The sequence below is a fragment of the Rattus rattus genome, chromosome 4 (assembly GCF_011064425.1).
Source record: "Rattus rattus isolate New Zealand chromosome 4, Rrattus_CSIRO_v1, whole genome shotgun sequence".
In the NCBI taxonomy this organism is placed as follows: Eukaryota; Metazoa; Chordata; class Mammalia; order Rodentia; family Muridae; genus Rattus; species Rattus rattus.
Window position 1 is genome coordinate 168,099,188 of NC_046157.1, and position 15,112 is coordinate 168,114,299.

At 38.4% G+C, this 15,112-nt stretch overlaps 1 protein-coding gene across 1 annotated transcript in view; it reads right to left on the minus strand.

Moving 5' to 3' along the window:
* Window positions 1–3,279: 3,279 nt before the first annotated feature.
* Slco6a1 (solute carrier organic anion transporter family member 6A1) overlaps window positions 3,280–15,112 on the minus strand; it is a 97,234-nt gene continuing 85,401 nt past the window's right edge. Inside the window, exon 8 of the mRNA XM_032899783.1 lies at window positions 3,280–3,452. Coding sequence (XP_032755674.1) covers window positions 3,280–3,452 — 173 coding nt within the window. The remainder of the gene's footprint in view (window positions 3,453–15,112) is intronic.

The window sequence follows — 15,112 nt, forward strand, 5'->3', positions numbered from 1 at the left end:
AAATAAGTCACAAGGAGAAATCCCAATGCTTGGTAAAAAATAAACAGGTCACTGGGTGATTGCACCTGTTCCTCATTTATTTTATCTCTATTTGACTTCTCCACCTTGACTACTTTCCCCTTTTTCACAGCATGTAAACTATGAAAAATATCACTTTGTATATGACACATGAAGTCTTTAGGAATGACATTCATGACAAAAAATTACACCAAATTTTATGATATAAAATCAGATTTACATAGTATCAATTTGTTGGTGTAAATATTCAAGAACTCTGTTTTCTTTCTTTGTTTTTTAACTCCTCTCAATTCAAATGGTCCAAGGAATTTGTCATTCTTGGAGTGGATTTTATTGTTTAAGGCATTTAGCATATAAGAACTTTAAATCTAGATGAGATGTGCTAAATCCTTTCTACTTTGTTATAACTTGATTGTACATGACCTTCTATGTATTCAATAAATGGGCAGAGACATAAAGAACTAAGAGAAAAAGAAGTCATAGTATGATAGTTTGAGTAAGAATGACATTCACTGGCCAATGTTGAATACTAGGTCCCTTTGTGGTAGAAATGTTCTAGAAGGATTAAGAAGTATTATGGACTTATTGATGGAAGTTTGCAACTGAGGATACCTTCAAGTTCTCTCTCTCTCTCTCTCTCTCTCTCTCTCTCTCTCTCTCTCTCTCTCTCTCCATCTCTTTACCTGCATTGGATTGAGAGATAGGCTGTCAGATTCTTTCCATCCATCTCTCATGCCTTTGCTCTGGCAACACAGTTTCTAACTCTCTGGAAGTGTAGATCCAATTAAACTTTATTTTACAAATAGCCTTGGTCATGCTGTCTTAGTACACCAATAGAAAAGTACCTAATACAACACTTAATATCCACTGAAAGACAATGCAGAGATCCATTAGGATGATGGAAACTCACCTGAAGAGCTTTAGATAGGAACAATAACAGTTGCCTAGAGAGCATTCCTATGATAATTTGGCAAATAATGTGTCTGCTTACTTGCCGTTGTCCTAAAAACTTGCCTGAGGTTAAAATACTGTGTAATGAACTTAGTTTTCTTTTTAGTAGACATTTTGAGAGAGCCAAGTATTGACACTTTCTCATGGTTATTTGTAATTATTTTTGTGTTCTTCAATAAAAATGTGCAAGTGAGGCAAAAAAAGAAATATACATTGCACCACCTACATTCATGCCCTTGGGAAGGAGAGGGGTCTCTAACATGTTTCTCTGCTTTATGTATACTAACATTCCATGCATATGATCCTTCTGTCCTCTATGCTGAGACAAAAGTTAGATAACATTCCTCTTCTGTCCCATAGAAGCAACAGAACCATAGAAACAGTAAGAAGAAATGTTAAAGCTCTTGATGCCCAACACCTGGTATGATGATTTGAACCCATCAATAGATGAATTTTTTTGATCACTTGGTCCTGATGGAAAGTTATGGACTTTCCTAATTACTGTTCTAATACTATGAAAAGGTACAACCACCATGACAACTTATTTGGCCATTTATTTGGAGCTTTGGAAAGCATTTATTTGGGGCTTGCTTACAGTTTCACAAAGTTCATCCATGATCATCATGGAAGGGAACATGGTAGCAGTCTGGCATGACATTTGAGTTTTATCTGAGAACTTATATCTGATCTACAAGCAACAGGTAGAGAGAAAACAAGAGTGAGTCTAGCATGGGCTTATGAAACCTCAAAGTCTACCCACAATGTCACACACCTCCTCCCAGAAGGCATAACACGAAACCTTTTAAAACAACTTACTAACTATGAACCAACTATTCAAAAATATGAGCCTATGGTTGCCATTTTTATTTAACTACCACATTCCATCCCCTGGCCCCCAACAGGGTTATAGCCATATTAAGATTCCAAAATGTGTTCAGTCCAACTTCAAGAGTCCCTATAGTGTTTACGAAACCTGAATAGTTTAAAAGTCCAAAGTCTTTTATGGGACACAGGCAATCTTTTATCTAGCCCCTGTGAAAGGAAAAAGCAAATTACCTACTTCTAGCATACAACAGAATACATTTAATAGGAAGAAAGGAGGCCATTTCTTTTGGGATTGCTCTATATTCTGTCTGTAGCTCTTATTGCCAGGTATCTCACAGCTCTGGCATCATTAAATCTAAAACTAAGGAATCAAATCTGCCATGTCCTGCTGCACACAGTGGCTAAAACCTCCCCTCCTTGAATTACACATAGTAGCTTTGAATTGTTCATTAGTGTTTCCCTAATTCTCCAAGCTTTGATTTTCATAAGGTAGAAGTCTAGCATGTGGGGTCTTACCCTAAGTGTATTGCTCCCTGTACTCGATTGAGCACCAGGCTTCTGATATTAAAGCATATTAAGTTTCTCATCTCTTTGGTCACAAGACTTGGGTCCAACATTGAATTTCCTGGTGCTCTGTTCTACGCAGCCAATATATTTTTTGTTTCTTTTTTTAATTGAAGATGGCATAAGAATGACCACTAATAAGCATGTACCACAGTCAATACTAAGTGTTCTTGAAATTTCTTCTGCTAATCATTAGTTCAAAACATTTTAATTTAGCCTCAGAGAGATTCTTTTGAGAAGGGCAAAAAGTAGCCAGAGTGTTTAATGTAATTTCATAAGAATAGTTTCTAGGATGCTTGCTAATACTCGTTCCCTCTGAAACTTTTTTGAGCCAGGCATACATGGTCAATACCATTCTTAGCACATCTGTTTTCAGAATTCCTATTAGGATAGTCTGTTGCAGCCTATTTGCAGCATTCAAATGCTCTTCTAGTCCAAAGTTTCAAAGTCTTTCATATTTCTTCAAACAACTTGGGCAGGTCTGTTGAAGCAATCCCCTAGTTCCTGATAACAAATCCTGCCTATTTTTATAAGAGACAACATGACAGACAATTTATAAAAGAAAGAATTTAATTGGGGGACATGATTACAGTTTCTAAAACTGAGCCTGTGACCATCACTATGGGAATCATGGTAGTAGTCAGGCATGTCAGTCACTGGATCCATAAACAGCAGGGAGAAAGCAAGACTGAACCTATCTGTGGGTTGATGAACCTTCAAGACTCACCCTAGTGACACAACTCCTCCAAGAAACATATTCCCCCTAATCTTTCCTACACAGTCCATCAACTAGAAACTAAGCATTCAAGTGTCTGACTCTATGGGGACTATCTTTATTCAAACTTCTTCATGGAACATTTAGGACATGGAAATGGGATGGAGAAAGCAATTCACTGTGAGTAGGCTTTTGAGTTAATAGTTTCACTTTAAGTTCAATGTGTCTGATTCCTGCTCGTAGTCTCTCACCTTCCTGGTCTGGCTTTGGTTGTCATACCTGGCTTCTCCCATTATTACGGACTCTCCATTTCTTAATGTAAGCCAAAAGGAACTCTTTCTTCTATGTGTCACTTTGGTCATGCTATTCATCTCCAGAGCTGAAAAGTAAACAAGAAAACTTGACTCATGCCCACTTTAAAAAGAGAAGAGACATTAGAAGTAGACCTGTCCCTCATACTCACAGAAGGCTTCTCCCAATTCACAAGTAACAGGAACAACACCTTTCAGAAGGCAATTGCCTTTGACTCTGTTCCTGGATTATGAGGACTCATGAGTTAAAAGACTTTTTCCAGCTTTGGTAATGGTGCTGTAGAGGCCTCGTACTCTCACCTCTATACAAAAGGCTATTTCTTCTCAGCCCTTTAGCTAAAATCAAGCATAAAAAATGGCTTCAATATAAAACTCGATGAAAAAAGAAATAGAACTCATTTCTTTTTTTTACAATTTTTTTAATTTTTTTTTACCTTTACAATTTTATTTAATCTATTTTTATACAGTCCAGATTTTATCCCCCTTTCAGTTCACCCTCTAACTGTTCCACATCCCATACCTCCTCTGCTGTCTCCAAGAGATTGTCCCCACTCTCCCATCCCCCTACCACACAAGACCTTCCTTGCCACTCCCTGGGGCCCCCAGTCTCTTGAGGGTTAAGTGCATCTTCTCTGAGTCTAGACCCTGCAGTCCTATGCTACATATGTGTTGGGGGCTTCATACTAGCTGGTGTATACTGCCTGGTTTGTGTCTCAGTGTCTGAGAGATTTCAGGGGTACAGGTTAGTTGACACTTCATGTCCTCCTATAGGGTTGTCCTCCTTCTCAGCTTCAAAACCTACAACTAATTTCTTAATCAATATGAGGGCCTTCTGTTCTGGAGTAGTGGAATCTCTGGGATGGAAAATTTGGTTAAAAATCGGTTATAATTCACAGGTAGACATAATAAGGTTCTTTCATATCCCCTCTGGTATATTTTACAAGAAAATACATCTTTATGCATTCATTTCTAGTACTACATAATGTACAACTCTAATTTTCGAAAGAGACATTTTGGTTAGAGTGTGGAGAAGTCCTTGATCGTTGAGAGTGAGAATATGAATTTATACAGCCATTGTAAAAAAACATATGTACATTTCTCAAATGTAAATTAAAAAATCTAAGATGCAGATACATCAAAAGGAAATGAGAAAATATGTTAAAGAGATTTGTGAACTCTCAAATTCCTTACAGTATTATTTATGAATAGACAAGATATTGCTGGTTCAACTGGAGGTCAGTGGGTAGAAGAATGCAAATCGACCCATTCATACCTCCTTGTACAAAGCTCAAGTCCAAGTGGATCAAAGACCTCCGCATAAAAACAGATTCACTGAAACTAATAGAAGAAAAAGTGGTGAAGAGCATTGAACACATAGGCACAGGGAAAAATTTCCTGAACAGAACACCATGGCTTATGCTCTAAGATCAAGAATTGACAAAGGGACCTCATAAAATTGCAAAGCCTCAGTAAGGCAAAGGACACTGTCATTAGGACAAAACGGCAGCCAAGAGATTGGGAAAAGATCTTTACTAATTTTACATCTGATAGACGGCTAAAATCTAATATATACAAAAAATTCAAAAAGTTAGGTTCCAGAGAACCAAATAACCCTGTTTAAAAAAAGGTGGTACGAAATAAACAAAGAATTCTCAACTGAGAATCTCAAATGGTTGAGAAGCACCTGAAGAAATGTTCAGCATCCTTAGTCATCTGGGTAAATGAAAATCAAAACAATCCTGTAATTCCACCTCACACCAGTCAGAATGGCTAAAATCAAAAATTCAGATGACAACAGATGCTGGCAAAGATGTGGAGAAAGAGGAGCACTCTTCCACTGTTGGTGGAATTTTTTTTTTCTTTTTCTTTTTCTTTTTTTCGAGCTTAGGACCAACCCAGGGCCTTGGTTGTTAGGTAAGCAACTGAGCAAATCCCCAACCCCTAGATAATTATTCTTTTGGACTAAATTATTCAGTCTCGTAGACTGTCAATTGCCAATGCCGACTATATTGCAAGTTCACGGCGGGGTATTGGGAAAGTTTTTCAGAAAAACCTCATTATTACGATACTGCCACTCAAAAGCTTGTTGGTGGAATTGAAAGCTGGTACAACCACTCTGAAAATCAGTCTGGAGGTTCCTCAGAAAATTGGATGTTGAACTACCTGAGGACCCAGCTATACCACTCCTGGGCATATACCCAAAAGATGCTCCAGCATATAATAAGGACACTTGTGCCACTATGTTCATAGCAGCCTTATTTTTTTTTTTATTAACTTGAGTATTTCTTATATACATTTTGAGTGTTATTCCCTTTCCTGGTTTCCAGGCAAACATCCCCTTCCCCTCCCCTTCCTTATGGGTGTTCCTCCCCACCTCCCCCATTGTCGCCCTCCCCCAACAATCTAGTTCACTGGGGGTTCAGTCTTAGCAGGACCCAGGGCTTCCCTTCCACTGGTGCTCTTACTAGGATATTCATTGCTACCTATGAGGTCAGAGTCCAGGGTCAGTCCATGTATAGTCTTTGGGTAGTGGCTTAGTCCCTGGAAGCTCTGGTCATAGCAGCCTTATTTATAATAGCCAGAAGCTAGAAACAACCCAGATGTCCGTCAACAAAGAAATGGATACAGAAAACATGGTACATTTACACAATGGAGTACCACTCAGCTATTAAAAACAATGACTACATGAAATTCTTAGGCAAATGGACGGAACTAAAAAATACCATCCTGAGTGAGGTAACCCAGTCACAAAAGAACACACATGGTGTGCACTCACTGATAAGTAGATATTAGCCCAAAAGCTTGGAATACCCATGAAACAATCCACAGGCCATATGAAGCTCAAAAAAAAAAAAAAAAAAGGAAGACCAAAATGTTTATGCTTCCGTCCTTTTTAAAAGGCAGAACAAAATACTCATGGGAGGAAACACAGGGACAAAGAGTAGAGCAAGGACTGAAGGAAAGGTCATCCAGCGTCTGCCCCACATGGGGACCCATCCCATATGTAGCCAGTAAATCCATTCACTATTGTGGATGGCAAGAAATGCTTGCTGACAGGAACCTGATATGGATATCTCCTGAGAGGCTCTTCCAGAGCCTGACAAGTACAGATGAGGACGATCATGGCTAACCACTGGACTGAGGGTGGGGACCCCAATGGAGGAGTTAAGGGAAGGACTGAAAGAGCTGAAGGGTTTTGCAACCATATAAGAAGAACAACATCAATGCACCAGACCATCCAGAGCTCCCAGGGAGGAATCCACCAACTAATGAGTTCACATGGAGGGACCCATGGCTCCAGATGCATATGTGGCAGAGGATGGCATTGTCTAGCATCAATAGGAGGAGAAGCCATTGGTCCTGAGAAGGTGAGTTTCCCCAGTGTAGGGGAATATGAGAGCATTGACGTGGGAGTTGGAACATCCTTATAGAAGCAGGGTTAGGGGATATGGGAGAGAGAAGAAAGGGGATAACATTTGAAATGTAAATACATAAAATATCCAATAAAAATAAATAAAAAGAATTCTTCAATTCTAAATAAACAAATTTTACACACACACACACATACACACACAGAGATACACATACACACACATATGTATGTGTATGAGTATGTGTATATGAATGTGTATGTGTATGTGTATGCTATTCCATTATTTAACCTTATAAACTACAGCCTGTGTGTAACAATGTGGAAGGAGGACACTACATTGAATGAAATAAAATAGAGACATAAACAGCACATTTGTATGCATAATCTAAGACACTCATGCTCATAGAAGCCAGGAGTAGAAGAGTTGTTACCCAGAGGTTCAGAGAATAGTAAAGGTGGGAAAAGTCAAAGTATATAAACTCTACATTAAACATCTATTAATCTAATGCATGATACAAGAGATATGGTTACTATTGTACTGTATGCTGTTAACAGAGTATAAATTCTATCAGTTCTTACCACCTATAAATGCACACAAACACACACAATGTGAGGCGATATATATGTTAAGAAGCTTTACTGCAATAATTATTTCACAGTATGCATGTATCAAATCATGACTTTACATTGTAAATAGATATTTTCAACTGTATCACAATTAAGCGCAAACAATTTTGAAGGAAAAATCTGATACTTTGTTGAAGTCTTCACTCCATAATTGTTTCTAATCCCAGGATAATTGGGCATAGCTCTGTATATATTGACATCCTGAGTCTGACTGTAAAATTCTCATGGAATTTTTAATACTCTTGCAGAACATATACATAGTTATGATAATATTTATTATCACTACCCATGAAAATAGCATTAACCTCTCACTTTCTAAAATAGTTGGAGTGACACGGGCAAATCAGATTGGTTCAGGACCTCATTACTTTTTTGTGATACATGTTTCACAGTAAACCACACACAATATCATGCTTACAAAGGAAAAACATATCTGTGTGCATGAACTCATTCGTACTCATAATATATGTGAACTACTTCTGAATAGACTCTGAAGGAAAGCATAGAAAACACCATAAAGTGAAAGGTATAACTAGAGCCCGAACCCTGAGAATTTGGGTTCTTTTTTAATTAATGATTAAAAATAAATTATTTCACTTAATATGGGTGAGCAAAATGTTCATTTAAAACCCATCTTTTTAGGTTTTTAGTCAAGTAGGTATCTTAAGTTAGTTTCTATTTTTAATCATAAAGTATATGTTTTGAATAATGCAAATGATTCAGACATCTCAAAATATCCACACAAAAATTCTTGCAACCTTTATTTCACACTTAGGCTTCATTTTTTTTATAAATCAATTTTGTCAGAAGATGAACAATCAGTTTTGTTTTACAGTTGATATTTTAGCATATTTAGCCTTGACAATAGATATGGTAATTGTATCATTTCATGGGTCATTTGTTATCATTTAAACGACTTTTACTCTCATTCACACCATAGCCAAATCTATTTTTATGACAGCAGTTTTATGTTTGTGTAATTGTTTATAATACAAATCCTTTATTTATGTCATAAAATTCAGAAACGCAATATCTAAAGTGGCCAAAATATGTGTTTATTAAACCCATACCATTTCATTAGTTTTTAAAAGAATAGTTTAGATTCTAAGGTGCACTTTTAGTAGTTATAAGATCCTTAAAATGAAGTTCAACTCTGACTCAAAATATTGAGAGTATTTGATGTCAGTAGATGCACGGGAATCTCCATTGAGCTGGAAACCATGCAATTATCTTGATTTTGTACTTTTTAATCCATACTTTACTCATATACACATAAAACTGTATTTTCTCAAAACTTTGTTAGGAATGTTCTAATGATACTATTTGAAAAATAAAGCTTTCTGGACAATTTAACTAATATAGCTGTGAAGATCAATCACCTGTTTTCTGAATATTGGTGTTTCTTTGTCAGAAACATCTCATGTTTGTTATCAGAAACACCGATATAGAAACATTTTATGTAACATTCTATTTATACCTACAAAATTTAGTTTATCTTCTGATAGAAGAGAAACATTATCTGGTATTTTGCACAAATTAGACATTTATGTTTTATTCAAAAGGGATATATTTGTCATGTTTGAGAGCTTGAGCATTGTCTTACGTTGTGTTAGAATTCTGTCTCAAGGCTATTCTAGAAGAGAGCTCGCTGACGTTTCAAATTATCTCTTGCTTGTTTATATGTTCTATTTCTTTCTATTTACTTGGAGCCTAGCCAAGACTTCTCTATTGAAAGTTATAAAAAAAATGGTATTCTTTTCTTTCAAAATGCAATTATGTATTTCAGTGCAGGTGCAAGAATTTGGTTTTGTTCATGGATAATGTCAAACACCTATTGAGAGAGATTCATTTACAGTTTCACTGATAGTAAAAATTAGAATCTAACCATATAGGCTCATTCTAGATGCCATTGCTCCCTTCTCTTTTCAATGTAATGACCATTCATTTTCAATTCAGATGTCAAGTGGTTCTGTACATTTGAAAGCTGTCTTGGAAGACCTCTTTATTTGCCTTTGCCCCTATTAAGGTGGCAGGTTTATGATATTCTTGTCTGACATAATATATACAACATTACTTCCTAGACCTGTCACTTACCATTGTCTGGAAAATTGTGCCTCAGAACATGACTGGTGTATTAATTTTAGAATGAAACATGTGACACATTATAAGTAATTATTTAGTGTTTAAATTTCACGCTATGGGAGAAAAGTTGGTTGTAAAGTAGCAAACTTTTTAAAAATAGAATATAGTTGTCTCTAACATACATACTTACATTTTTGGTTTTTTAAACATAGTGGAATGATGGTAAAGAAGAATATAAGGACTCAAGTGATCAAATATAGAAAATTTGAAAGGGGATGTGTTCTAGGGAAGAGAGAGAAAGGTAAATAGAAGGCAAGAAAAGAGATGAGTAAAATAGCAATGGGTACATGAATATTCATATACAAGTTAAATGAATTCATCTAGACTGATGGTGAGCCTCTCAAAAACCAAAGACTACAAAACAAAAACTTCATGCCAGACCTAAAAAAGCAATCTTTTGAGGTGTTAGCCAGAGCTATCTGAGGAACTCCCAAAACAACACTCAGACTGTTGCTCTTGCCCTGGGTTAGCCTCAGTAAATAGAAGCTAAGCCCCTATTGCTGAACACACAATGCTCTTCCGACAGAGCTGAGAGACCTCAGGGCAGCTGGAACCAGCATCAATGCATGAATGGATTAGAAGTGTGGTTGAGACTGCTGGTCTTCCTACAGGGTCACCTTCCTCTTCGGCTCCTTCCAACTTTTCTCTAATTAAGCCACAGGTGTCCCCGGCTTCTGTCCATTGGTTGGGAGTAAGTATCTGCATCTCACTCAGCTGCGTGGTGAGTCTTTCAGAGGGCCGTAATGATAGAGCCCTGTTTGTAAGCAAACTGTAATATCAGTAATAGTGTCAGGCCATGGGGCCTCACCTGGAGCTAGATCTCAATTTGAGCCTGTTTCTGGGCAACCCTATAGGAAGACCTATAGAAGTCTTAACTAACCTGGACCCCCGAAATCTCTCAGACACTGAGCCAACAACCTGTCAGCCTTCAGCAGCTGATATGAGGGCCCTAACACATGTACAGCAGAGGACTCCTGAGTCTGGTCTCAGTCAGAGAAGATGCCCCTCATCCTCATGAGACTGGAGGCCCCAGGGAGCAGTGAGGTCTGGTGGGAAAGGGAGACAACCTCTTGGAGAAGGTGGGGGAGGTATGGGATGTGGAACAGTCAGAGGGTATACCAAGAGGGGGAGCAAAGTCACGTCAAAAGAAATTGCAAAGCAAACAATATTAGCTCTAAAATGCAACCTATGCCTTCTGGAATATGTAAAAAAAAAATGTGGTAAAGGCCAGTGTTGGATTGGTAGATGAATGACAGACAAATAGGGTAACCCCTTCTCAAATAACTCCCAGGAGGCTTCTCCAAGGCCACATTATCAAACAGGAAAATTCCATTCCACAAAAACAAACAAAAAAAATTAAAACTAATGCTCTGATAAAAGACATTATAAGACCAGATAGCATGATCAAAACGAATTCTATATGTAAATCAAAAGCTGGAAAGTAGCCAAAAGTTGAATATTTTGGCAAACTTCTAGCTGATCAAAGGTCAGAACTGTAGGAACTTATAAATCATATTGAAGTGGAAGGAAGGAAGGATCAACACTGACGCAGATGTCAGCATTATTTCTCCAAACTCCTGGCCTCCAGATTGGCCACTTCAAGGGGTAAATATCTAATTTCAAAGAGTTGGGACTTTATCCCAGATAAAAAAAACAATGGACTGTTGTCTTTATGCAAGTGAATGCAGACACAAGATAAGGCAAGACCTGTGAATGGGCAGTGACAAAGTAAGGCTGGCACAGAGCATTGAAGGGAGGAGAGAGAGAGAGAGGAGAAAGAAGAGCCGAGATGGAGCTAGAGAACAACCCAGATCCATGTGGCCTTAAATGACCACAGGAAGTTATGAATATTTATTTCATAAGGGAAGGATATTTATAGGACACAATTTGTCTTACCTGGGTGGGCAGTTTATATAATTATTAATTGGTTGTGAGTTTATTGTGCAGACATTTTGTGGAGTTTGAACGTACTGATATAAATCTATTGCTAGATTACAAACTTATTGAGTTTTGATTTTAATGGGTCACTGGGAGTTGTGACTATAACCACAGGGACCGGATGCTGGGAATGTGAGCAGAGTCCCAAGCAAGAGAGTTGCAAGAGGGCAGCTGCTGCACAGCCAGCAGCAGCATGGGATGGAGCTTGTGAATTGGGTTGAGATGCTTTGCTGATTAGGATGATAATACCCACGGATGCTATGTGCCCCTTCTGAGCCGCCACTATTGTAGGATGGTAGATTCTTCTTTATTTTACCGCTACATGAAATGGCTTAATAAACAGGACCTGAAAGTCAAATAGGAAAATGGCAATATATGCCAGATATAGCCATAAACTTATGTGGAAGAGTTTTATTACTACTGTGGAAAGTGCAGATTAATAGTCATACCCAGTAAGATTAATGGGACAAAGAACCTGTCACCCAGTCAGTTATAGTTCCTTGCGGAAAACTCAATATTGTAATTCTGCTAATGAAACAATATTAAACTGACTTCCAATCATATATATATATATGTATATATATGTGTGTGTGTGTGTACATATATATATATGTGTGTGTGTATGTATATGTGTACATATATTGTATATATGTATGTATATCTATACATGCATGTATGTATGTGTATATATACATATGTGTGTATATGTATTTGTATACAAGTATTTACAAGCATATATATGTTTATGTATGTATTTGTATAAATGTGTGTCTATAATCTGTATATATACGTATACACACATACACATACAGTTAAAATATGTGTGTGTGTGTGTGCGTTCATGTGTGTGTGTGTCTGTGTGTTTGTGTGTGTAAGTGTGCATCTCTCAAACTTCATCAGAGATTAGTCCCTTGCAGTAGATGGAAGTTACCTCCAAATGAGCTATGGGCAAATAATCTGAAATTACAGAATGCTTGGTTCAAAATGGGACATCTGTATCACAGCCCTTCCTATAAATGCCCAGATATTTCTTTGGAAAAGAGGGACAGGCACAAAGAATGCAAGAGGCCAAGACGAAAGAAAACACAAGTTGAATTGTTGTCAAAGGAGGTGGCTATGGAATGACCTACTAACAGAGGTCAGTATGGGCTAAACTCTTTGTCTTACTTGGTCTACTGTTGTGTAGAGAAACCATGACCAAACCAACTTGTAAAAAATGATTTTTATTTGATATTTTGCTTATTTACATTTCAAATTCTATCCTCTTTCACAGTTCCCTCACCAGAGACTCCCTATCCCATCCCCTTCCCCCTGCTTCTATGAGGGTACTTCCCCAACCATCCATCCACTACAACCTCCTTGCTCTGGCATTTCCCTATACTGAGGCATTAAGCCTTTACCGGACCAAGGGCCACTCCTCTTATTGATATCAAACAAGGCCATCCTCTGCTACATATGCAGCTGAAGCCATGGGCCCCTCCGTGTGTGTACCCATTGGTTGGTAGTTTAGTCTCTGGGAGCTCTGGGGTGTCTGGTTGGTTGATATTGTTGTTCTTCCTATGGGAATAAAAAAAATTTCAGGTCCTTCAGTCTTTTCTCTAACTACTCCATTGGGAACCCCAATGGTAGGCTGAAAGCATTCACCTCTATACTTGTCAGACTCTAGCAGACCCTCTCAGGAGACACCCATACTGGGTCCTGTCAGCAAGCACTTTTTGGCATCTACAATATTTTGTGGGTTTGGTGGCTGGATCCCCAGGCTCTGGATGGCCTTTCACTTAGTCTGTGATCCACAGTTTATCTCCTGTCAGTATTTTGTTTTCCCTTATGGGAAGGACTGAGCATGCACACTTTGGTCATTCTTCTTTTTGACTTTCATGTGGTTTGTGAATTGTACCTTGGGTATTCAGAGCTTTTGGGCTAATACCCAATTATCAGTGAGTAGATACCATGTCTGTTCTTTTATCCCCTTTCCCAGTTTCCCGTCCATAAACCCCCTATCCCATCCTGCCTCATCCTCTATGAGGGTGTTCCCCCATCCAACAACTCACCCCTTCCTGCTGTCCAGTCTCCCTGCCCTGATATTCCCCTACACTGGGTTTGGGGAGGTCCAGCCTTGGCAAGACAAGGGATTCTCCTCCCATTAGTGCCCAACAAGGCTACCCTCTGCTACATGTGCAACTGGAGCTATGGGTCTGTCCACATGTACACTTTGAGTAGTAGTTTAGTTCCAGGGACCTCTGGTTGGTTGGTATTGTTGATTTTATGGGGTTACAAGATCCTTAAGCTCCTTCAATCCTTTCTCTAACTCCTCCAATGGGGACCCTGTTCTCAGTTTCAGTGGTAGGCTGCTACCATTTGCCTCTGTATTTGACATGCTCTGGCAAAGCCTCTCAGGAGACAGCTATATCAGGCTCCTGTCAGCATGCACTTCTTGGCATCAAGAATATTGCCTGGGTTTGGTGGCTGTATGCATATGTGCTGAATCTTCAGGGGCATTGGGGGGCAGGTTCAGAATGGCCATTTCTTCAGTCTCTGCTCCAAACTTTGTCTCCATATTGCCTCCTATGAATATTTTTATTTCCCCTTTTAAGAAGGACTGAAGCATCTGCACTTTGGGGATCCTTATTCTTGAGCTTCATGTGGTCTGTGGATTGTATCTTGAGCTTTTGGGCTAATATTCAATTATCAGTGAGTGTATATCATGTGTGTTTTTCTGTAATTGGGTTACTTCACTCAGGATGATATTTTCTAGTTCCATCCATTTGCCTATGAATTTCATGGTCATTGTTTTTAATAGCTGAGCAGTACACCATTGTGTAGTTGTACCACATTTTCTGTATCTATTCCTCTGTTGATGAACATCTGGGATCTTTCCAGCTTCTGGCTATTATAAATAAGTCTGCTATGAACATAGTGGAATATAGTGGAACATAGTGAACATAGTGTGGCCTTGTTATGTTAGGCATTTTTAGGTATATGCCCAGAAGTAGTATATCTGGATCCTCAGAAAGCACTGTGTCCAATTTTTTGAGGAGCCTCAAGATGGATTTCCAGAGTGGTTGTAACAACTCCCTCCACCAACAATGGAGGAGTGTTCCTCTTTCTCCACATCCTTGCCAGCATCTGTTGTCACCGGAGGTTTTTTATGTTAACCATTCTGATGTGTCTGAGGTGGACTCTCATATTGTTTTGATTTGCATTTCCTTGATGACTAAGGATGTTGGACATTTCTTTAGGTGCTTTAGAGCCATTCAATATTCCTCAGCTGAGAATTTTTGGTTTAGCTCTGTACCCAAATTTTTAATAAGGTAATTTGGCTCTCTGGAGTATTCTTGAGTTCTTTGTATATTTGGGATATTAGCCCTCTATAAGATGTAGAATTGGTAAAGATCTTTTCTCAATTTGTTGGTTACCATTTTGTCCTAATGACAGTGTCCTTTGCCTTACAGAAGCTTTGCAGTTTTATGAGATCCCATTTGTTGATTCTTGATCTTAGAGCATAAACCACTTGTGTTTTGTTCAGGAAATTTTTCCCAGTGCCTATGTGATCTAGGCTCTTCCCCACTTTTCCTTTTATTAGATTGAGTGTATGTGGTATGATGTGGAAGTCCTTGATCTACTTGGACTTAATCTTTGTACAGGGCG